Raw genomic sequence first — 23,380 nt, forward strand, 5'->3', positions numbered from 1 at the left:
TTACATTAAAATAAATAAAGACACTATCCTATTGAAAAGGCTTCTCTGGTATGAATCTTTACTTTACAGATGATTCAAGTTAAATATAGCACTCATTTATATACACACACAAACAAACAGAGCTGCATTTACACATAAAACAATTTTCAAAGAACAACTCACATAATGTACAAGTAATAACCACCAACAAAAGTAAAATAAGAGTTTTTTATGTATTTTCTGGACCATGTGTTGCATTTTGAGAGATCTGTAGCTCACTGATCTGTCTCCTGAGCTGGACAATTTCTTCTTCCTGCTCATCAATCTTGCGCTTCAAACTATTTAGAACCTTAAGAAGAAAAAGCAAACGTGATGTTTTGATAATGTGCAAGATCAATAATGGGTCACACTAGTTTTATTCTTGCAAAAATGGTAGTTAGAGCAACATGTACCATGTCATTGGCAGTAAAGAGGTCACTATGTAGTAACTGAGATGCACTTGGTCGCGTGGAAGGATCAGAGCTGGTCAGCAGTCTGATATACTTGCCCATAAGTGGAAGGTTTTCAGACAGCGTCTTGGGAACTTTGCCCTGCCTTAGTTCTCCAAGTGTGTGAACACGTTCCATTTCAGTCCCAAAAGGCTGGAATAACTCCAATGCAATGACACCTATACTGTACATATCTGACTGTAGAAATATAATCAAAAGCAATGAGCATCATGTTCTACTACATACAAAATAATTATTACAAGTAAACACACTTAAGTCATGTTCAGTAGTAATAATAACAACAATTGTTATAATGCAAATTTCAATGTCATTAAAATGTTTTATTATTTGGTCTCTTTACCTTTGAATCATAGTCAGAACCCTCAAGTTGCTCTGGTGCAGCATAAACAAATGTTCCCACTCCACTAGTGTGAGCGGAGTCTGAAAAAATGAAAACAAATATTATATTGGAGTGTGTTTAGTATTTTTTTACTGGCGCCATCTACTGTTTCCTTTTTTATTTTTTATAAATTTAAGGAGCTTAACTGCAAAAGCTGCTAGTAAACACCTCAGTCAAAATGCTCTCGACACGTATTATACGTTCATCAAATACTTTGCATAAGTATTCTAGTTCAGAATTTGTAATTATTATTACAAAACCTAATATAAATACAATATAAATAGAATAAGTTGCATCATGGCCTCTTACCTGTGTTTACAACTGTTGGAGAATGGGAGAGCAGCTGTTCATGTTCCTCCATTACAATGTTTTGGCATGCTAATCCAAAGTCTCCTATCTTTACATGACCCTCAGGTCCATGGAGGAAAATGTTTCTAGGCTGTTAATAAATAGATACATATGGATAATGGCAACAAACATATCAACACAGACTTTTAAAAAATCTGATTTGAACTCTGGAAAAATTGCTGTAAAAGTTTTTCATAATCTTTAACTAGATTTGAATCAGAGTCATGTAGTAAGCACAAGTGTGGGTAATAATAACAATATTAAACATCCTTTTGACAAACAGATAAAAGGGAATTTTCACAGTGCATTTAACCCTGGGTTATCTTCGTTCTAAACCCCGCTTTTAAAGAGCGTTTCACACTTGTAACTTAAAAGCGGTAAGGTTATCCCTGAAATTAATCTGGGGTTGGCCAATCAGAAACTAAAGAGCACATAATTCATATCACAATCTTTGTATGTAACAGAAATGCATTCTGTGTCAACCTTTTTCACTTCAAGGCCCACCCCTGATTGTCCACAACAATATTTGAAGCCCCCTACTAATAATTTCAACCAAATAAAATATTCTAGAGCTTGACATAGAGACAGAGCGCAGTTATGCAAATTTGAAAACCACGCCCACCGGGGGGAAAGCAATCCAACCATCTCCATTGACCCCGCACCGCGAGAAGCCGCCTCCCTGTCACCTCTGGCCTATAACAAAACACTGAATAATGCCCAAAAGCTGCTGCGCGACAACATGCACAGCCAACAAGCCAAAGAACCCAGAAATAAGTTTTTATAAGCTGTCGAGCCGTAAAGCCCAGTCTTTAAGGAGAATAAAGTGGATCGCCGACTACGCTTCCCCCTAGTGGACGCAGTTCTACTAATAGAAGTACTATGAAAAGTTGCCTGTATCCATTTTTGTGTCTTTAAACGCTCGTTTTTTTTGGGTCGACAGCTTATAAAAACTTATTTACAGATTAAACTTAAAAACAGAATAATACCTAAAAGCTGGTGTTTGACAAGGTGTACATCTAACAAGCCAAAAAAAAAAAAAAAGTTTTTATAAGCTGTCGACTTTAAAAAAACGAGCGTTTAAAGACACAGAAATGGAAACAGGCAACTTTTCATAGTACTACTATTAGTAAAACTGCGTCCACTAGGGGAAAACGTAGTCGGCGATCCACTTTATTCTCCTTAAAGGCTGGGTTTGACGACTCGACGGCTTATAAAAATTTATTTCTGGGTTCTTTGGCTTGTTAGCTGTACATATTGTCACACAGCAGCTTTTAGGCATTATTCAGTTTTTTGTTATATGCCAGAAATGACAAGGAGGCGGCTTCTCGCAATACAAAGTCAATGGAGACGGTTGGATTGCTTTCCCCCCGGTGGGCGTGGTTTTCAGGTTATGACGCGCTGCGCTCTGTCTCTATGGCAAGACAGATGTATATTTGTTACAAAAATAACCAAACATTAAGACCTATCTTGATTTTAGTCATTTTAGCTTTTTAAATTTTTGCTTTGTCTTATTTTTAATAATTTTAAGTAATCTTGAGGTCACCTTGAATGTTTGGTGAGGCTCCCTTGTGGGACCCAATCCCATAGTTGAGAAACACTGGGTCCCAAAAGGCGTAAACATATAAGGGAAATGTATGGTTTTGTACTATGGCAAAGACATCAATAGGAGAAAAAAAACTATCTGCTGCTTTTAATGGATCACAAGTGCAACTACGAATGCATCGGTTGGATCTCACCGGTCTCATGTTTGTTATCAAAACACTTTCACAGTCTCCTCCTATGTATACAAATTCTTCCACAGTACTCAAAATAACTAACTTTATACCAACAATCCAAGCATCTGTGTTGACTATGTATGGTAAAAGACACTGTGACAACTAACAAAATAAGTAGACATACCTTCAGGTCTCTGTGCATAATACCACGGGAATGAATGTATTCCACTCCTTCAAGTATTTTCTTCAAAATAGTAAGTGCTTGCTCACAGTCAACAGACTGAGATCTGTGAACAGTTTAAAATAATGATATAAATATCCAACAATATGCTGTCAATGCAGTCATTACATTTTACTAACAATTATTTTTTTCTATTTCCATTTTAGCCATGTGTCAGCCAATTTAAAAAAAGAAAATGATTTATGTTATGGCACCTCAATACACACAATCCATTCTATAAAGAATCTGAGGAATTTGATACATCCTAAAATGCTATTACCAATCCTAATAAATTTAATAAAAAGATGTGTTAATACTCCTGTGATTTCTTGCAATGCTTAACTCGTGTGTGGACAGTGATCTCACCTGCAGACTTGGAGAGGTTCTCAATGATTTTTAAGTTCTGTTCCTGTATCCAGTCTTTCAAAGATCGCTCACATAACTGCATTTGTATGTAAAGCATTAAGTGGAACTGAGCCTGCACACAGCAACATGACAAAAAACATGATAAAAAAATTACAACAAATGTTTTTTTAACAAAAGATGGAAATTATACTCTATAATTATTCCTTAATTTAAATAAATTGTTAGTTCAAATTAGTTAAAAAGTAGTTGACTTAATTAGGGCTGCAAAACGATTAATTGCGACTGATCGACTGAAGATTTTGTTTACATCATATATGTGTGTGTACTGTGAATAATAATTATGTACATATAAATACACATAGATGCAAGTATATATTTAAGAAATATGTACATGTGTATATACATTTTGATTTTTATATATAATTTATACTATATATAATTATAAATAATTCATATATAAATCAATTTTTTTCTTAAAATGATACATGCATGTGTGTGTATTTATACACATAATTATTATACACAGTACACACCAGTGGCGGCTGGTGACTTCTTTTTTTGAGGACGCACGATGCGAAGTTCGTCACAACATGTATGCAGCTTGTCATGTGTGTGGTTTGTAATTTCAAAATATGTGTTCTGCGCTTTGAGAGATCGTGTGTGCATCACGTGTCATGTCAAAATAAGTGCCTGCTGCAGACGTGTCTAAAGGTTTTATGATAAAAGAGACCCTCGCGTTTGCCAGATACTCGCATTATCTCATGCGTAATCAGAGTTTACTGTTAAGGATGTGTCTAGCGTGTATTATGGGAACGTGAACTCTTATGATCTCTTTTATCATAAACGGTTTTGATGCGTGTGCAGCAGGCACTTATTTTGATGAAACACGCGATGCACACAGGATCTCTAGACACGCAGGACACATATTACACGTGACAATCACTTATTTTGAATTAGCGCCTCCTCGGATAAGCAGTCACGAGCCGCCACTGGTACACACACATATATGATGTAAACAAAAACTTTTATTCTGCAAACGATTAGTTGCGATTAATCATTTTGCAGCCCTAGACTTAATAGGCATTCCTGTATCTCAAACAGTAAAGCATGGTGCTAGCAACACCGACCATCATAAGTTTAATTCCCAGCCAATGTATGAGCTGATAAATGTACACCTTGAATGCCGCGTAAGATGCATTGCATTAAAGTGCGTGCCAAATGCATAAACGCAAATTAGTTACAAATGAATATTAATGAACCTCATACCTCTTGCGGCTGCTTTTCTGACCATTCAGGACTGTCTATATCGATGTAAGAGTTATTGTTCAATTCCAGTCTGTTTCGACTAATGTCATCTTCTGAGAGCGCTGAGCTCTCCCATTTAGCCGCTGGACATTTGCTCACAGTAGCACGAGGTTTTCCCAGGAACACACATGGAACAAAGTTCTGTGGGTTGCGGATGTTTTTCGGACACACAGCATGATCAACCTCCTCTTTTGATGTTGAGGGTTTGACGGAGTAGCCCTCTAATGTAACTTGATTTCCTTTATCTTGTGGTTGGCCAGAACGTTCAAAAACGATGGATGATCCATTGCTGCTGTCAGTGCTTTCCTGTGTGTTACTAAAAGCAATAGCTTTCATTACGCTGCAGCAAAAGCAATTCACCTAGATAGGCTTACGTTAAAATAAGGCATCTAATTATCTTACCCATCTTTCTGTGAAGGGGTCTCTAAGGCTGGAATTGTTTGTGAAATGATGGATTTGGGATCTAGAGGTAAACAGAAAATTAAACCAGTTTGTATAATTTTTTTATTCATTCCTTTTTCAAATATTTGAAATTATTAGGTAAAAAAAAGAGAATGACCTCCTACAGCGGGCTGAACATGCTCCATCCATGCAGTGTGATATCCAACAATATTAGGATGCTGGAGGCTGGAGAGCACTTTAACCTCTCTAAGAACCTGTGAGGAGAGAAAAACACAACTATATAATATCCAACCACTGAATTAATAGTTACAGACAGTAATGCAAGCATGACCCATGATGACCAACTTTACCTTCATGCAGTCATCTCTTGTTACTTTTTTAATAAGAATTTTTTTCACAGCATATTCCTGACCATCCAGCTTGTTTGTAACCTTCAACAGTAGGAATGGCTTTGGGAAACACTTTTCAAGATTACGTGTTTATTAACTTTCAAATATAATTCAACAGATATGATTAGACTGCATCTTTGTACCTTAAACACTTTGCCATAGGCTCCTTTACCTAGGGCTGCGATTTCGTCAAATTCACTAAGGTAACGGGATGTTTGTGCTTGGAAAAGACCATCTTTGGTTCTAGGATAGATCAACATATCTCGGTTAATTCAAATAATGTCATTGTATATTGTGCTATAAGCTCTGTAAGCATTTTTACCTTATGCTCTGGCCTTCTGCACTCAAGTATCTATGATCCTGCAGGAAGCCACATACAGTATTAAACAGATATAGTGCAAAATGAGTGTTCACTTTTTTTGGTAATGTTAAAGGCGGGGTGAACAATTTTTGAGAAACGCTTTGGAAAAGGGAGTCGGGACAAGTACCAAAACACACTTGTAGCCAAACAGCAGTGAGGGGCATGTCTTCTAACCGACATTGTTGCCTGTGTTGCGTATGTGTGGGGCGGGTCAGTCAAAAGAAGGTCCAGATTCTATTGGGGTAGGGGCGTGTTTGTTTGGGTGATTTCAAATGTCAACATTGGCTTTCAGAGATCGTGCACCCCGCCTTTAAGTAATAGTTAAACAGGCATCACAGAAAAATGACAGTTAAATAAATTAGATTACCTGTGCAAAAAGTGATGAGCTTGTTGCATGCAGGAGCTCCGTGAACGCGCGGTTGTGCTGCAGTCGGACTGTGCTAAACTCATCACTGATAGCCAATGGAGAAAGGAGGTTCATGGCTGCTAAACGCTGACCAATCACTGAAACAAAGAGGGTATTTGAGAGAAAGCTGCTCTTGTTTGGTAACACTTAGACAAAATAGTAAATAAACTAAACATAGTGACATACTGGTGATTTTTATGAGGCAATATTTTTGACAGCTCACCCTTAAACAACATGCGTGAACGTGTGGGGTCACTCTCATAAACATAGCACAGGTGTTCCAACAGAGATCCCAGCAGCAGGTGGTTGGGAATGGCAGAAGCAAATTCCTGGATAGATGGATACTGTTTACCCGCCAGCAACATTTCATGGTTGTTGTCTGAATCTGAGGCTGTAATTATATAAAAAAAGACAATGAGAGGTTTGGTTTAAAAAATGTCAATACATTAATCCAGTGTTATTACCTTGATAGTTCCCTTTGTTTAAAAGGAGTGAAATTTTAAAACCAGCACACAATAGGAAAATTCTTACCTTCAGCAATAACTTTGGCAATTAAGGTCACAATGTCATTTTTCTCTGAATCCATTGAGACATTAAATAAACAAACATTTACAGTATCCTGTTAACAAACAGTGTATGGCAATGATGCATCTTGAATGTGCAGTTGAGGGGTGGGTAAAGTTGAACTAACTTATCAGTTGTAAACATTTTCAAGTTACCCCCACACCCCTAGGAAGGCCAATAGATTACATATGAGGTAGGAGGGACGTTTAAAAATGGCATTTATGTAGTTACAGCCAGTGCCATTTGCAATGTGAGCTTATGGCAGTGAACCTATAGGTAAGAAGATAGATTTAATGTCTTTATTTCAAACTACACATCTTGTCTCAACACAACAATTTGTGCACAAACAAAATCTAAGCACTGCTTTACCACTGATACAAAAATAAAGGCGCTAGTAGGGTATGCAGTCATTGAGTTTTGTAGCAGTCATAACTTTAAGGACTCACTGTCAAACTGGACATCATCCTCTGCATCTTCAAGGCTGAACATTCCTCTTCTAGGGCCCCTATCTAGGGTGTAAATGTCCCTACGGATCTGAAGGCTGTGACTGTTCACATTAGAAACAACACTGCTAACGTTACTCGAACTTTCCTCTGCCATGAGAGTTTCTGTTGCATAAAACATCGGCTATTTGGGCAAAAATCTATGTATCCCATCTATTGGTTCCTTCAAGAAAGGCACATCGTACGAGAAATCATTTAAACTAGAAAACAAATGTAAAGTTTGGTCAACCAAAAATAACAGTGTAAACTAACAGTGAACTGCCATGTTTCGTCAGGAGTAAGAAAGCGTCTCAAAATGTGTCCCGTGTATGATTAATAAAATGTAACTCATAAAACGGTTTATGAATGTAATTGTTTGTGTATTAATTGTAGATATTACATATGTTTACCAATACAAACAATACATGTTGGAACAACAACATTTATATAAATGTTAGGCTAGTTTCGTCTAATATCAGATATGCACTTTGGACACAGTCCCTACTTTTACGCAGGGGAGTTTACGTAGATTGCTAAAAGGGATACAGCTACGGCGAAATCTCGTGAAATAATTTCGGATGAGCGCTGTTTGGAAAGCAAAACCTCGCGAGACTTGACCATAGCTGTATCCCCTCTAGCCAGAACCGTTTACGAATGGGATGATGAAACGTTTCAAAATAAAACGGCACAATGTAACATCGGTAATAAAGTTTTATTGAAAAGCACTATGATCTTTTAACTAAGTAACAATTCACTATGCTAAAATCTAATTAATGCAGCAGACATCACACAATAAATAAAAAACAAGCGTTTGGCTCATAGGTTGGACTCAGGTTTGACTACGTGCGGCGTTGCGCAGACTGAACGGCGTATGACATCCAAGTACCGCGAGAGCTATTCAAAGGCACATCTTTACCTATAACATCGCGGGAAATGTCTTCGCGGCATGTAGCTGTACGCGTAAACTCATAACCATTTGTAGTTACATTGTTGTCATTGTAGTTTGTAAGTATTGGTGCGTTGTTAGAGTATAATTTTTCTCTCTCTCTTTCAACAATGAAGGTTACGTTTTCGCTGATAGCATGAAAACCACAAGGATCCAAATGCTATCAAAACAGCTACAATGCAGAGCAACGCTTTGATAGGTTTCTTCGATTGATATTGCTATTATATATAAATAGCCCACTGTTAAAGCAATGATGTCAGATACCTGGTAAGTTTTTAAAGTTTTGCATATTGTTTCCTCCGTTCCTTCTCTTAAATACAGCTGGTATATGATTCTACAATGCAAACAATTTCTTGCCTTCATTATGTGTAAAAGCACAGGGTCTGCAGGAGCCATAAAGGCAATTGACAAGCAGGCTGTACATCAGATCTGTTCGGGGCAGGTCGTCCTGAGCCTGTCCACAGCTGTGAAGGAACTGGTGGAGAACAGTATTGATGCTGGTGCCACTAATGTCGGTGAGCTCAAGGGATGAGAGACCCAAAATACCATGCTGCAGTTGATTTTATGCTAAACTTGGTCAAATGTTGTGTGTTATGTCTCATTTTCCACACAGATGTCAGGCTAAAAGACAGTGGAACAGAGTTAGTGGAGGTATCTGACAATGGAAAAGGTGTTGAGGAGGCAAACTTTGAAGGACTTAGTAAGTGGCTTCTGAACAGTGATGACAAGAGATAAAGAATACGTCTAGCATGCTTATTCACTTCATTCTGTCTTCTTCAAATATACAGCTTTAAAACATCACACCTCTAAACTAAGAGATTTTTCTGATCTGATACACGTGGAGACATTTGGATTTCGCGGTGAAGCCCTCAGTTCACTGTGTGCTCTTAGGTAATTCGGATGTGATGACTCAGTTTATACCTATTACCTAACTTGCCAATTACCTCACTAATATTTTACAGCTATTCTATTTCTTACCATAAAATTGACTGATGATCCCAAAACCTTCTTTTTACTTGAATTTGTTTGTAATGCAGCGATCTTAGTGTCGTCACTTGCCACGAGAAGGCTTTGATCGGAGCTCGGCTGGTGTTTGACCACGATGGTCATCTCACTCAGAACGTACCCCATCCCCGTCAGCCTGGCACAACTGTCACGCTTCAGAAGCTATTTTCCACGCTACCTGTTCGACACAAGGAGTTCCAGCGCAACATCAAAAAGGTTTGCGGCATACTTGGTTTACATTGTTGTTGTGCATGGTATAAAGGGAATTAACTGGATTTTGTTTTTTCTGCAGGAATATGCCAAGATGGTTTATGTCCTGCAGTCCTACTGCATCATCTCCACTGGAGTGCGTATTACATGCACAAACCAGATTGGGCAAGGCAAGCGCTCCACAGTACTGTGCACCAGTGGGAGTAACAGCATGCGGGACAACATTGGAGCTGTTTTTGGCCCCAAGCAGGTGTCAACACACTGAACCCTTTAATTCTGACGCATACTGTATAACAGTGATGTATTACAAAGAGCAAAGTATTTGTAAATATTAGATGCATTAGAGGAATTTTTATTTGTCCACAGCTGCAGAGTTTGATTCCCTTCATACAGACATCTCCCTCTGAATCAGTACAAGAAGACTATGGCCTCAGTGGGGTAGAGGTTCCAAAAAACCTTTTCACGTAAGTCTTACTTTGTGAAAATGTTTTCTGTGTCTTTAAAACATTTGACCTTCACTGAATGCTGTTTTAAAGCCCTACCCATTTACATTTTTGTGTGTTGTGAAAAGTATCACATATGTAAATGTGAAATTAAAAATCAGCATTAGGATGGTTATATAACTGCAACAGGTACGCTTGCTCTCCAAAGTCATTGTTTTCAAATGGTTACATTTTTGATTGTTTTAATAATTTGGGTGCTCATTGTCATGGATCACAAGATGTTACAAGACCATAATAATGTTTTCTGTAAAAAGTGTCCATCTTGGTAGCAGAATTGACATAATTCTCAAACATTAGTGGCCCTCAATGTAATATTGTTATGGCCTGTAACATTTTGCGGTCCATGATAATGAGGACAAATTTGTTGAAATAATTTAAAAATATAGCCATTTGAATAAAGCAGAAAAAATAATGAATGGACACTAAATGTACCTGCAATTATATAATCACCCATTAAACCAAACAATAACATTGCAGTTTACAATTATGTACAATATTTGATTTCACCATTGAGGGGTTTGTGTCACAAGCTGATCATGGTGTTGGTCGAAGTGCTACAGACAGACAGTTCTTTTTCATTAATAAAAGACCCTGTGATCCAGTCAAGGTATCCTCCTTTGTCTATTTAAATTTTAATTAATACAGCTTATTGTGCATGTACTGTATTTAAGTGTTTTTTGTTTTATGTATGTCTTTGTTTTGTTTGTATGTAATATTTACAGGTCTCCAAAGTTGTGAATGAAGTGTATCACATGTACAATAGGCATCAGTACCCTTTTGTTGCTCTAAACATTTCTGTTGCTTCAGGTAAGACTGGCGTAGAATTAAGATATGAAAATGAATTGTTGCATTCATCTTCATTATTCTGAGTATTATTCGTTTCATATTAAGAGCTCAAATGCAACAGCCGCTAAACACAACCTCCATCAAAAATGAGATAATGATATTGATAGAATGCTCTCGGCACTTATTATACGTTTATTAGATAATTATACTTCAAATTTGCTTAATCCCGGGCTCAGGCAATTCAGAAATACTGGTCCTTTTAAGCTCACAGATTTATAAAAGAAAGATTAGCTTTACCGATTCTTTCCGATAACATACGAAAAATGAAGAAGTAAGAGTTACTACCGCGGGAGGAGTGAGTACGAGTCATGCAACACTATACAACACTGTTTAACTTATTATTCACTACATGTTCGTGTCATTTATATAATATGCACGTGCCTATGTCCAACATAAGACAGAAGTCTTACTTACCGCATTCAACTCAGGACCCGGTTGGGACTTTTCAATGAAATCCAGCGCATCAAACACACACGCAAAACTGCGCTGCTACCCCGGATAATAAACTATATCCATTGTTTCCATAAGGCTGACTTTCTTCTCCTTACATCCAAAAACACACTTCTTCTTTCGTGCCATTGTTGAGTTTTGAAATTAAACAAAGCTGTGTCGCATGATGTGATGTTAGTTCTAGCATCTCCCGCTGATTGACGGGTGGGCGGGGTTTCCGGGGTAAGTGCCCACAAAAAGAAGTGATACGTATAGAAACCCCTGAAACGTCAGCTGGACCCGTAATCGAAAAAAACTTTCTGAAACCTGTATAAACCCTGGCAAAGTGCATTCGGCACAAAAGAACGCTGCTTTTTTGACACTTTGCCTACGTTTAGCATGAGGAAACAACTCTATAACTGTGTTAATAAGTCAGAATGCCATTAAACCCCCCCTTTAATGTGCACAGAGTGTGTGCGTCAAGTTAAAGGAGGTTTTACAAATATATTACAATATTGACAGAATTTTTGGAGCCTTTACCTTTATTCAGAAAAGAGAGTGAAGAGTGGCTGGAAATGTTTTTTTAGAATTCAAGATTTTTTTTGCAACCAAATAAAATGACTTAAGTGATATTTCAACTACTGCCTAATAACCTTTTCATTGCCACTAAAGTGAAGTTTAGAAAAAATAAACATGAGGGCCTGGTTTTTCATAAGGTTTAATCTGGATAAAATTGATCTGGATTTAGTAAACCTTTTTTTTGATCCATGATCACGTGTTATAATGTTATTATTTCGTTTTATGGTGCTACTTTTTTAGTATTTTTTAAGTTATGAAGGTTTAAATCAAAACAAACCAACTGCAGTTGCATTGAAATGAATTGGAATGCACAACCTAAAAACGAGATTTCTGAACAATTAAAAAAACGGTGGTTATCTCGTTTTGCAACGAAACTCTTCATATATATATTGACAGCTGTTTGGGGGATTTTTTATGAGGCCAAACTCTTTCTACTTTGCTGTAGGCCTATACTGAAAGACTGAATACGTTAAAGCCTACCTAATCACTGTAGCCTGAAAGATGAACAAATAAAATTAAAACCTTATGAATAAATAGGATATCTTGTAAGATACTGCATGATCCAAATATAGTATTATTTGATAAAAAATTTTACATTTTCATTACATTTTGGGCATGAAATCCATGCTGAATCCACCCTTCTGATGGGATCAGTTTAATCCAGATTTTTTGGATCAAAGTGATCCAAATCTTACAAAAAAGTTCTGAAAAACCCAAACTAAAGGTTTAATACAGATCAAAACCAAGATTGGATTACGTGATCTAATCCGATTATGTAATCCGTTTTTTCTTTTGAAAAACCCATTTTCAAGATTTGATCCAATCCGTTATCCAAAATCCTAGTGGATTACTTTTTTGAAAAACTGGGCCGAAAGCATGATTAAAAAAATGCTCATTTACAAAAAAATATGTCGGATGCATATATGAGCTCTTCATACTGTATAACGTGTCCAAAATGTTGGTTAATTGAAAATTGTCACTTATTGTGCCTTTTAATTAAATACTTTAGATTGTGTCGATGTGAACGTCACTCCAGACAAACGTCAGATCCTTCTACAAGAGGAAAAACTCTTACTGGCTATTCTGAAAAGCTCACTCATCGCTATGTTTGAGACTGGTGTCAATAAAATCAGTTTCAATCACATACCTTCACCAATTACTAGTAAGTGCTTCGGAAATACTATCCATACCAGGTTTCCAAACCTGAAAGTCATGAAAATCTGCCCCAGCCATTTTGAAGCTAATTGAGGATTTCCTTGACCAGGAATGGCTGGAAACATATTAATTGTTTAATAGGGATGGGAAAACAATTTTATGTCTTTTATAACCTTTTTGATGTCATTTTTTTCTTGTAGCTCTGTGCAGACCAACAAGTGTGGTTTCAGAAGATCGGGACACAGGTTCTGTTCCTGAAGCAATTCAAGATGATGTCTCTGAGCCACCTACCTGCAGCCCAAAGACTTCCATCAATTTAGCTGGACTTAAAGCAGCATTTTCCAACCATCAGGCTCCTGGAATTGGGTCAATACAGTCTAGTCATAAAGCTCTTTGTGCTGGTCCATCTCAAAAGAAGATGTTTTCTTTCGTCAGCTGCTCTAAAAAAATGTCTGACAATATAAAACAGCCACTGAAATCCTTTCCTTCATCTGTAAAGAGTTCTGCAGGTTGTCTAGATAAATTTAAAAGCACCTTTCATAGTGATGCAGAATCTGAGGTTGTAAACCAAACTTCTACCAAATACGATCCAGAGATTCGAAATGGATGCAATTCTGAATCTGTTTCGCCAAACTTTATTATGGGTGAGACTGATGTTAAAACAGAGATTGCTAATGAAGCTGTAGATACAGAGTTCAGGAGGTATGAACCTTTGGTGCCAAAGTCAGAACATGAGGACAGAACCTCCAGTCCTGAAGCTAAAAGAGCTAGACTTGAAGATAACACTGAAGCACAAAGCTATATGTTGGACTACAAAAACAAGCCTGCTTTTCTGGAGGTGGTGGATTCACCTGTTAGCATACAGAAGAAAATAGTGCATTTAAAGTTTTCTCTTGAGGAGCTTTCTAAAAGGATACAGAAGCTAAAGGTACAGAAGAGCGAGAACAGCGATGAGCTAAAATACAGACGGTTTAGGGCAAAGATCAACCCTGGAGAAAACCAAAGTGCTGAGGATGAGCTTAAGAAAGAAATAAGGTTGACTATACTGTTTAATTATCTATAGGGCCAAGCTGTTTTGCAAATTCATACATCATTATGGTTTGCATGTTCTTTTTTTGTTACAGCAAAGATATGTTCAAGGAGATGAAAGTCATAGGTCAGTTCAACCTGGGTTTTATTATCACCAAGCTAAAATCGGACCTTTTTATAATCGACCAGCATGCCACAGATGAAAAGTACAATTTTGAGATGCTACAACAGAATACTGTCTTAAAGGGACAGCGCCTTATAGTGTAAGTTAAGTGTAAAAAGATTATAAAACATGTATTTATTTTGAAATAACAAAATCTTTCTCCATGTGCAGTCCACAAAGTCTCCATCTCCCTGCCATCAGTGAAACGGTGCTCATAGAAAACATTGAAATCTTCAGAAAAAATGGATTTGAGTTCCTTATTGATGAAGATGGTAGGTTTAAACAGAAATTTCATTGACTTAAACATTTTCAACCAAATTCATGTTGGATGGTGTTTTTTTTTAGCTCAGGTTATGGAGCGGGTGAAGCTGGTTTCTTTACCAACAAGTAAAAACTGGACTTTTGGCCCAAATGACATTGAGGAACTTATCTTTATGCTTAGTGACTGTCCTGGAATCATGTGTCGCCCTTCACGCATACGGCAGATGTTTGCGTCTAGGGCGTGCCGCAAATCAGTAAGTGCAGATGATCTTTTTTCTACCTTCTCCAGCATGAGCTGCATAAGCAAAATACTTAACACACTAATCAGAGGTGGGCATTCCTGGTTCTGGAGGGCCACTGTCCTGCAAAGTTTAACTCCAACCCTAATCAAACACAACTGAATGCCATTTCCAAGTCATGCTGCACATAGATATACATAATAAAGGCGAGATTTCTTTCAGCGGAGTCTCTAATGTCATCAAAGGTGGCCATCTTGTTACAGGCAAGCTTTCCGGGCTCTGTGGTACTGCACAAACACAAATATCTTGCTAAAATCTTGACGGATTTACAAATGGTTTGGTTTCTTACAAACATTATTAACATGGCTATAATTCTGGATGCTTGAAAATGTTTCATGAACATTATTCATAAGTATGCAGTGTCATAAGTACACCTCTGACATTTATAACAAACAAAACAGTTTGAAAATTGATAGAAAATTTAGCCTGTTATGGTCATTTAAAAGTACATGCACCATTAAAAAAAATGTTACGAGTGAGCGAGCTGACTGTGACAAGATGGCAGCCAGGTGTGGACACCAACCTCCATTGGACATTAGCCCGGATGGGACATCTAGCCGTTATTATGTATATCTATGATCCTGGAGCCTTTGATTAGATTTTTCAGGTGTGTTTTATTAGGGTTGGAGCTATACTTTGCAGGACAATGGCCCTCCAGCACCAGAAATGCCCACCGCTACACTACATTGTGAAGGCCCTGTCATTGCTTTTGTTGTTCAAACCCTTTACTTGTACACTTTGTGAAAGTGTGTCTCTTTTTCTCAGGTGATGGTTGGCACTGCCCTAAACACCAGTGAGATGAAGAAACTTGTGGTTCACATGGGGGAAATTGAACAGCCGTGGAACTGTCCTCACGGCAGACCCACCATGAGACACCTTGCTAATCTCGAAATGATTTCTTTGGACTAAAAACCATGTTGCTCGGTTTGTTTGTGGTTTTAATGACTACCAAATTTGTTTTAATAAAGGATTTTATTTTTTAATATTTCTTTTAATATTAGATAATTAATAAAGTTTATAATGAATGAGTGTGTATGAAATTGCGTTTTCTGTGCGTGGAGTTGTTTCCTATCTGTAATTTTTTCCATCTGTAATGTCATGTGCAAATTAAGTTTTAGTTTACCTTTTATTATTTGTTTCAAATTAGGAAAACGTAAATGAAAATATGTGAGAGACATAAGAACATTTAGGCAAATATGCAACAAAAAAAAAATCATGTGATTTGGACAAACTAGCCGTACTCAGAGGAGCGCGTACTGTAAGATTCCTTAGCAACCGTTGCTATATACACTCGCTGCAGTTCCTTCGTGTTAGCCGAACAGCTAACTTTGTCTTGATATGGATAAAGTAGATGAAAAGAAAATCCCTGACAGATTTACATTAGAGACATCGTTTACTAAAGACTTAAGACAGTCGTACTCATCCAGTTTAGTGTCAACAGAAGAGCCGAAGGATGAAGAAAAATCACTGGAGGTCTGCTGCTCCGCTTCTGCTTCGTCCGTGCCGACCAATGAACATCACGATAAACAAATTCCCCAACTTTTCATTCTTCACAATATAATCGTCGAAAGGTCAGACACGAATTTATGCAAATGCTCCAAATGTGTAAACAAACAGCACTTATTGTTTGCGATAATTTTTTTAATCAGATATGAAGGTGATAAGTGCGGAGATGCGTTTCATGGAGACTGTGTCGCTTACTTTCAAGGCGGTCACGTATACAATGTAACTGATTATACACATCACTGTTGTGGTTTACATGGTTTTATCATTAAATGGTTTTTTAACATTTTGCATTCATTAGGGTAGTTTTTCACATGGGTTAATGCACGGTCGTGGTGAATATATCTGGCCTGACGGTTTGAAGTATCAGGTATGTAAAGAGTTCACAGGGTACAGTTGTTTAATAAGTCACATGAAGTTTGATATTAGTCGATATGACATCAGTCACACAATACCTCAGTGTTTTTATTTCAGGTAAATATTTACATGCATTACTAGAACTTAAGTAGCAAAATAAAGACATCGTTAGCAGACAACTCCGGGCCGGATCCGCACCAGTTTGGCACCAAAGTCAGCAGCTTCGGTGTGGATCTGGCCCGGAGTCTTCTGCAGTCTGTGAGACAATTAAAATGTGATAGTTGTAATGGGCAATGTATTGGTTTATATTGCTCTCTATTAGTAATATGTTGGGTTATGTTGGTGCGATATTAAAACCTACTAGAATAAGACCCAAAACATGCTACACTAGAGAATTGTGTAATGATTTTAAAGCTAATGCTATTAGTAATGTAAACCATTAGGATTTGTATTTACCCTTTCCTGACAGGGTGATTTCAAATCAAATGTTCTTATGGGGCATGGGATTTACACCTGGCCAAATGGCAGCATCTATGAGGGTGAGGTGCGCAATGGTGTCCGCCATGGTGTTGGGACCTACAAGTGTGCTAAAACCAATACTGTATACAAAGGTCAGTGGTGTCTGGGCAAAAGACAAGGAAAGGTATGTCCACACACTTATTCGTTGTCTCAACATCTTTCATTCATTATGAATGAATACATATATTGACTGGTGTCCTGTGGTGGTCCCAGGGGATTATGTACTATAACCAAGCAGCCACATCATGGTACAAAGGAGACTGGTTAAACAACTGCAGAGAAGGCTGGGGAGTACGGCGGTGTGTGATATCATAACATAGTTCTTATTTGAATAATTAAAGCATTGTTTAATTTTCAAATGGCAAACTAAACTACGGTATGTGTTTCACTTAAGTTACCCATCTGGAAATGTGTATGAAGGACAATGGGTTAACAATATCCAACATGGAGACGGAGTAATGAAATGGATTCGGTTGGATCAGCAGTACAGTGGACAATGGGTAAATGGTATCCAGGTACTTTGCCCATATGTGATATCTTTACTTAATTAATCCTTAACAGTAATTAACTTCACACTATTTTAACTTTTTTTAAAAAAGTTTTCAGTATTTTTCTGTTCCCAATACCATCCCTACTTGTAAACATAGCTTTGTATGCTGTGCTTATTGATATAAATGTACTGTAAGTCTTTGTTATCTTATTCTAGGAGGGAAAAGGGACACACACATGGTTTCGTAAAAGAGTGCCTTGCTCACAGTACCCATGTATGAACGAGTACAGCGGGGAATTTGTTCAGGGAATGCGCCATGGTAAAGGAAAGTTCTTATATGCCAGTGGAGCTGTTTATTGTGGAGAATGGGAACATGACCAAAAACATGGACAGGTACATCACCTTTCCAACTGCTCTTAAAGGAATATTCCATTTTCTTAAAAGAAAAATCCAGATAATTTACTCACCACCGTGTCATCCAAAATGTTGATGTCTTTCTTTGTTCAGTCGAGAAGAAATTATGTTTTTTGATTAAAACGTTGCAGGATTTTTCTCATTTTAATGGACTTTAATAGACACCAACAATTAACACTTAACACGTACAGTTTTTTTCAACGGAGTTTCAAAGGACTATAAACAATCCCAAACGAGGCATTAGTGTCTTGTCTAGCAAGACGATTGTCATTTTTGACAAGAAAAATAACAAATAAACACTTTTAGAGCACAACTTCTCGTCTAGATCTGGCCGTGATGCGCCAGGTGACCCCACGCAATACGTCATGACGTCAAGAGGTCACAGAAGACGAACGCGAAACTCCGCCCCAGTGTTTACAAGTGTGTTGAAAGAGGACCGTTCCTACGTTGTTGTATGTCAACTGATACTAATTAATGTCTTTGTGTCAGCTTATTGTTTACAATGGTCCGCAAATGTGCGTTTTATATATGTAACACGTGACCTCCCTACGTCACTACGCATTTACGTTTGGTCGCGCTAGACCGGACCTAGACGAAAAGTTGTGGTTTAAAAGAGCATATTTTTTATTTTTCTTGTCAAAAATGACAATCGTTTCGCTATATAAGACCCTTGTGCCTCGTTTGGGATTGTTTGTAGTTCTTTGAGGCTCCGTTGAAGAAAACTGTTACGTGTTGAGTTGGGTGTTGGTTGTTGGTGTCTATTGGAGTCCATTAAAATGAGAAAAATCCTGCAATGTTTTCCTCAAAAAACATAATTTCTTCTCGACTGAACAAAGAAAGACATCAACATTTTGGATGACATGGTGGTGAGTAAATGGATTATTCCTTTAAGATGTCAGATGCTGTGTTATTCAATGACAACCCTGCAGATGGTGTTTTGCAGGGAAAGTATGTTTTTGAAGGTGGATGCATATACGAAGGAGAGTTTGTTAAGGATTGGATGGCTGAATTTCCAGCTTTCACCCCTGGCCCGAGTGCCCCTAGCACCCCTTACCCAGACAACAGTAAATAATAAATCTATATTTATTACCGAAAATAAAATGAATTTGAAGCAGGAGAAGCCTGATCCTCCAGTCATGTCAATCATTATTTAAAGTGTATACAGGCATTCCTTCTTCTCTTGTGCATTAGATGATTCACCCAAGAGACTTATAGAGTCAAGAAAGATTTCCTCAATGCTTGGATCCGACATGGCGTTAAACGTCCAGGCCCTGTTAAACAGACTCCCTGAGACTCACAGGGATCAAGAGTTTAAACAGGTATTCTATTTTAGTTAAATCCTGATTTAGAGGCACATTTTTGCTGCTGTGTAAATAAATACCTTCTCACACTTAATGTCTGTGTAGGTAGAATTTGCCGTATTAAGACACATTGGCTTGCTGAGGGAAATTTATAGCTTTTACAGCAGCCTTGGACATCAGCAGACTCCAGACAAAACATTCCCTCTTACCCACCTTCAGTTCTCACGCTTACTCAAGGACTGTAAAGTTCACCAGCATGGGATGACCCTTGCACAAATAGATCGCCTCATCAATGGTAACATCTTTGTGTTCAGCAAATTTAGTGCTTGTAAGTTTTACAATCAGAAACTATAAAACACAAGTGTTTTTTTTTCAACACAGAATATTTTCAGCCAGATGTGGTTTGTTCTCCTTCTACCACCATTTTACCGAGAGAGTATGTCAGTTATTTGATCACTGCAGCATATCACATCTACTGCAAAGACGTTGAGTATGTATTTTCTTTGCTACTGTAGTTTTAGTATTTAATAAGAGGTGCTGCTTGGTCACAGTACACTTCTCTGTGTTTCAGGTCATCCAATAATCTACTAGCCACATGTTTTTCAAAGCTCATGAGGCAGAACATTATTCCCAATGCAAAGAATGTGAAAGGTACATATACACAACTAAAGTCACACGATCTTTGTATCTGAAGGTTCCCTTAAATGTTCGCTTGATACAAACACAGCTTCTGTTAAAGTTGCCATGAAATGGAAGTGGCGATTGCCTTTTTTTCCCCACGTGGTGGTGACGTATATCCGTGTGAAACGGCTTCTGTTAGGGTTAGAGTTGGGTTTGGTTAGGGATGTAATTTTATGTAAATCTAACCCAAAACCGAAGCGACAATGGTAAGAAAATAGGACAAAATAGTTGAGTAACCAATACGTGAATATCACACGAAAACAGGAATTCGTTATACGATCATGAAAAAACGCGGAAATTTGTGACAATATCACGAAAAAAGAATAAAAAAAAATACGTGACTCTATAACGAAATTTCGTGACACTGACCGTAATTAAAGAGAGATCGTTTTGAGGAGGGAATGAGATTTGCGTTTTTGAGTAAAGATAATGAGGGCACATGAATTTTTAAAAAAATAATGAAGCTCACAGATAAGTAAAAAAAAACAAAATTCCAAAACAAATTAGTTTTTTTATTTTATTTTCATGGCGACTTTAAAAGAATAGTTAATCTAAATATAAAAATTATTTCATAATTTACTCAACCTCATGATATCCCAGATGTATTTGACTTCCTTTCCTCAGTTAAACAACAACAACAAATATTTTTATATTACAATGTTTACGTTATCTTCTAATACAGGGCATAACATGGCGAAGCTATAAAAAGCACATACATACATCATTAAAGTAAACCAAATGACTCCAGTGGGTTAATGTCTCTTAATGCGAAATTATACGTTGGTGATATGTCACGTATCTATCCAATGCAACTACAGATTAGTGCAGTAAGTTAAATATGGTAGCAAGAGGATAACGTTGAATCTCACTGGTTCTCGGATAGTTGCCATATGCGCGTTTCATCACAAGACACAAGCAACATTGAGATTTTACGGGTGAGAAAATTAAAAGGCCCATATTATGCAAACTCACCCTTTTATTTTTGACGTGTTTGGACATAAATGTGTGTTAGCAGTGGGTGAACACCACAACCCTACAATAAATAAAAATCCTCATTCCCTTCTTTTTAATCCCCATTAAACCAGAGCAGTCTTATTAGACATGCTGTTTTGAATCTCTTGTTAATGTGATGTCACACTGACAAAGCCCCAACCATGGCAACTAACTGGTTAACTTTACCAAAAAGCTTTTCTAAATCTGTTTGTTTGCATGTTGTAGCACTAATGCGGCTAAAGATACTATTGTCTCAGTCCGTATTCACGGGAATCAGATCTATTTTTAACCAAAAGCAGCTCACTTGCATTTAAAGGTACACACGTGAAAACAGCACTTTTTTGCTCCTGCCCAATAGGAGCATTTTGGACATGCTATAACCAATGATCTGTGGGGTATTTTGAGCTGAAACTTCACAGACATGAAAATTAAATGTTCAGTTTTTGGTGAATTGAATCTTCAATTGTTTGTTTGTTCGTTGTATTTCTGCCAGAGGCCTAATACTGCTGAATTCTTCCTGTAGGGTCTTTGTTCTGTCATCCAGTCCATCCTGTGATTGCTTGTAACCACCAAGAAAGATGCTGGGACATTTTCCAGGCACTATGTAAAGCAAATTCAGCCAACACTGACAAAGCCCTGACTGTAAGGCAGTTTATTTTGATGCTCAAGGTAACATTCATCTTACTCCAACCTATGACCAGGTTACTATATTAATGACTAATTATTAAAAATGTTATATGCAGTGAGTGACATACAAGTAAATCACAAAATATAGATTGAAAATCTAAAATGTGATACTTTTGGTGTGTACAACGAATGTGTATTATTTGTCACTACACAACTTAAAATAATAAATAATAATCTGAATATAATTTTTAATTATTTGTTAAATGAAGTTTTATGGAGGAGTATGCTCATGTAATCCAGCCAATCAGCACAAAGAGGTCTCTATTTTGTCATCCCTCACCTCTGTCTCCTCCACCCTATCACCATACTGTCTGCTAGTATATCTATCCCAGTTTAAGGGGGGGGGGGGGTACTCTGGGTTCCGGCTATTATCCCAAGCTTGGAGCCCTTCCCTGGGACAGCACGCCAAATAAGCTTTATTTCATATTTGATTGCGTTAATGTAGTTACAAAATAATTTTTTACTTGTGGTTAACTATAATTTGCATAAATATCATTGTGTTCACAGGACCTCTGTCTATATGATAATGATCTGACTGCATCTAAAGTACTGGAAATAGTCTCCTTGGAAAATCCTGCTGTTTATGATGGAACCCACAGCAACTTGGAATTGGAGGTCAGTAGCGATAAGTTTGAGAAAAATATATTTTTGGGTAGTATGACTGTAAATTGATACGATCAGTCATTTTGGTTATAGATGGCGTTTCTGGAGTTCTTCGAGGCTCTGCTGGGTTGTGCTGACGTTAAATGCAAGAGTATCCAAACCACTAAGTGGCAGACTGACACCGATCACCAATACGAAACGGTGCAAAATATTAACATTATATTGTAATCATGCAACACCATGGAGATGTCTATCTCTAACTTACTGAATGAGTAAAGAATGAAATACTTTCTCTCTACTAATTTCCACTTGTATAGTCAGTACAAAGTCTCTTGAGGTTTGCAGAGATTACCCAATATCAAATTTCAGTCAATTATTATCCCATCTGGGTGAAAACTAACCAGATTGTCTCCATTAAGGCGGTTTCATCACACGAAATGGCTCGGTTATTCACACGTGAGAAGACGGAGCAAACACAATATCAAGCACTTGCTTTAAAAGGTATTTCAGAAATGTGATTCATTTTAGAGAAGTGAAGGCATTCACCTTTACATATAGTCAACCCCTGCTTTATCCTAATAGTGGCTTTATACTCTCAGAGGCTGATGAAGGCACAGGAAGTGAAGCAGATCTTGAAGACCGTATAAAGAAAACACAGCAATTCTTTACTCAGACCTTCTTTCCTGCATATGAACATAGTGTGAAGGAGCTGGTGAAAGAGAGACTCAAACTGACAGAAAAAAGCTGAACTGCTCTTGCAGCGGTGAAAGCAAGGTATAAAATAATAGCAGTTTAACTAGTAAATACAGGTCATCCTGTACTGGTGACTTGATGTCTTTCAGACAATAGGAGATGAAAAGAGCGGAAGATGGTTGCAAAGGCAGCATTCCAGACAATGATCTCCGTCGCTCACCACTATGACCTCCACAAAATCTGTCATTTTGTAATTAGCCAGAAAAATAAAGCATCAATTTCACACAAG

The 23,380-nt window shown here is 37.5% G+C and overlaps 3 protein-coding genes across 8 annotated transcripts; 2 read left to right on the forward strand and 1 right to left on the reverse strand.

The window, feature by feature from the left end:
* Positions 1 to 41: 41 nt before the first annotated feature.
* eif2ak1 (eukaryotic translation initiation factor 2-alpha kinase 1) lies at positions 42 to 7,739 on the reverse strand. Its single transcript, XM_073866820.1, has 15 exons — positions 7,390 to 7,739; positions 6,603 to 6,770; positions 6,341 to 6,477; positions 5,935 to 5,972; positions 5,756 to 5,855; positions 5,574 to 5,654; positions 5,381 to 5,477; positions 5,224 to 5,284; positions 4,783 to 5,137; positions 3,506 to 3,628; positions 3,115 to 3,210; positions 1,177 to 1,306; positions 829 to 908; positions 432 to 665; positions 42 to 328 (listed from the first exon to the last, which is right to left on the reverse strand). Exons 1-15 carry the CDS (start codon positions 7,565 to 7,567, stop codon positions 209 to 211), a joined length of 1,998 nt encoding a protein of 665 aa, XP_073722921.1. The 5' UTR covers positions 7,568 to 7,739; the 3' UTR covers positions 42 to 208.
* Positions 7,740 to 8,385: 646 nt separating this feature from the next.
* pms2 (PMS1 homolog 2, mismatch repair system component) lies at positions 8,386 to 15,878 on the forward strand. Its single transcript, XM_073866812.1, has 15 exons — positions 8,386 to 8,638; positions 8,747 to 8,886; positions 8,985 to 9,071; positions 9,160 to 9,262; positions 9,409 to 9,592; positions 9,669 to 9,836; positions 9,953 to 10,044; positions 10,591 to 10,696; positions 10,812 to 10,896; positions 12,953 to 13,105; positions 13,299 to 14,133; positions 14,223 to 14,390; positions 14,462 to 14,562; positions 14,636 to 14,805; positions 15,616 to 15,878. The coding sequence occupies exons 1-15, from the start codon at positions 8,622 to 8,624 to the stop codon at positions 15,757 to 15,759; spliced, it is 2,553 nt and encodes an 850-aa protein (XP_073722913.1). The 5' UTR covers positions 8,386 to 8,621; the 3' UTR covers positions 15,760 to 15,878.
* Positions 15,879 to 15,932: 54 nt separating this feature from the next.
* rsph10b (radial spoke head 10 homolog B) lies at positions 15,933 to 23,379 on the forward strand. 6 transcript variants are annotated; one of them, XM_073866818.1, is made up of 17 exons: positions 15,933 to 16,421; positions 16,500 to 16,575; positions 16,655 to 16,723; positions 17,180 to 17,353; positions 17,443 to 17,528; positions 17,624 to 17,744; positions 17,936 to 18,112; positions 19,077 to 19,197; positions 19,325 to 19,452; positions 19,540 to 19,729; positions 19,816 to 19,924; positions 20,006 to 20,085; positions 21,632 to 21,777; positions 22,303 to 22,410; positions 22,492 to 22,599; positions 22,818 to 22,899; positions 22,998 to 23,379. In XM_073866818.1, the coding sequence occupies exons 1-17, from the start codon at positions 16,189 to 16,191 to the stop codon at positions 23,144 to 23,146; spliced, it is 2,157 nt and encodes a 718-aa protein (XP_073722919.1). In that variant the 5' UTR covers positions 15,933 to 16,188; the 3' UTR covers positions 23,147 to 23,379. The 6 variants fall into 6 exon arrangements, with proteins under 6 accessions (XP_073722919.1, XP_073722914.1, XP_073722915.1 ...); XM_073866813.1 differs by lacking the exons at positions 15,933 to 16,421; positions 16,500 to 16,575 and having other exon boundaries at positions 16,629 to 16,723; positions 22,998 to 23,172; positions 23,241 to 23,379; XM_073866814.1 differs by lacking the exons at positions 15,933 to 16,421; positions 16,500 to 16,575 and having other exon boundaries at positions 16,629 to 16,723; positions 22,998 to 23,172; positions 23,248 to 23,379.
* Position 23,380: the final 1 nt, after the last annotated feature.

Source organism: Misgurnus anguillicaudatus, chromosome 4, assembly GCF_027580225.2.
Source record: "Misgurnus anguillicaudatus chromosome 4, ASM2758022v2, whole genome shotgun sequence".
Taxonomy (NCBI): Eukaryota; Metazoa; Chordata; class Actinopteri; order Cypriniformes; family Cobitidae; genus Misgurnus; species Misgurnus anguillicaudatus.

What these genes read in the sequence shown, in the direction of transcription:
- rsph10b (XM_073866818.1), top strand. Translation starts at nt 16,189, where the DNA reads ATGGATAAAGTAGATGAAAAGAAAATCCCTGACAGATTTACATTAGAG. An exon ending in AAGGCGGTCACGTATACAAT is followed by an intron (nt 16,576 to 16,654) that starts GTAACTGATTAT and finishes TGCATTCATTAG; the next exon opens with GGTAGTTTTTCACATGGGTT. An exon ending in ACAGCAACTTGGAATTGGAG is followed by an intron (nt 22,411 to 22,491) that starts GTCAGTAGCGAT and finishes TTTTGGTTATAG; the next exon opens with ATGGCGTTTCTGGAGTTCTT.
- eif2ak1 (XM_073866820.1), bottom strand. Translation starts at nt 7,567, where the DNA reads ATGTTTTATGCAACAGAAACTCTCATGGCAGAGGAAAGTTCGAGTAAC. An exon ending in GGATGATGTCCAGTTTGACA is followed by an intron (nt 6,771 to 7,389) that starts GTGAGTCCTTAA and finishes ATATAATTACAG; the next exon opens with CCTCAGATTCAGACAACAAC. An exon ending in TTATGCACAGAGACCTGAAG is followed by an intron (nt 1,307 to 3,114) that starts GTATGTCTACTT and finishes ATTTATTAACAG; the next exon opens with CCTAGAAACATTTTCCTCCA.
- pms2 (XM_073866812.1), top strand. An exon ending in CTGTTTTTGGCCCCAAGCAG is followed by an intron (nt 9,837 to 9,952) that starts GTGTCAACACAC and finishes ATTTGTCCACAG; the next exon opens with CTGCAGAGTTTGATTCCCTT. An exon ending in CATACCTTCACCAATTACTA is followed by an intron (nt 13,106 to 13,298) that starts GTAAGTGCTTCG and finishes TTTTTCTTGTAG; the next exon opens with CTCTGTGCAGACCAACAAGT.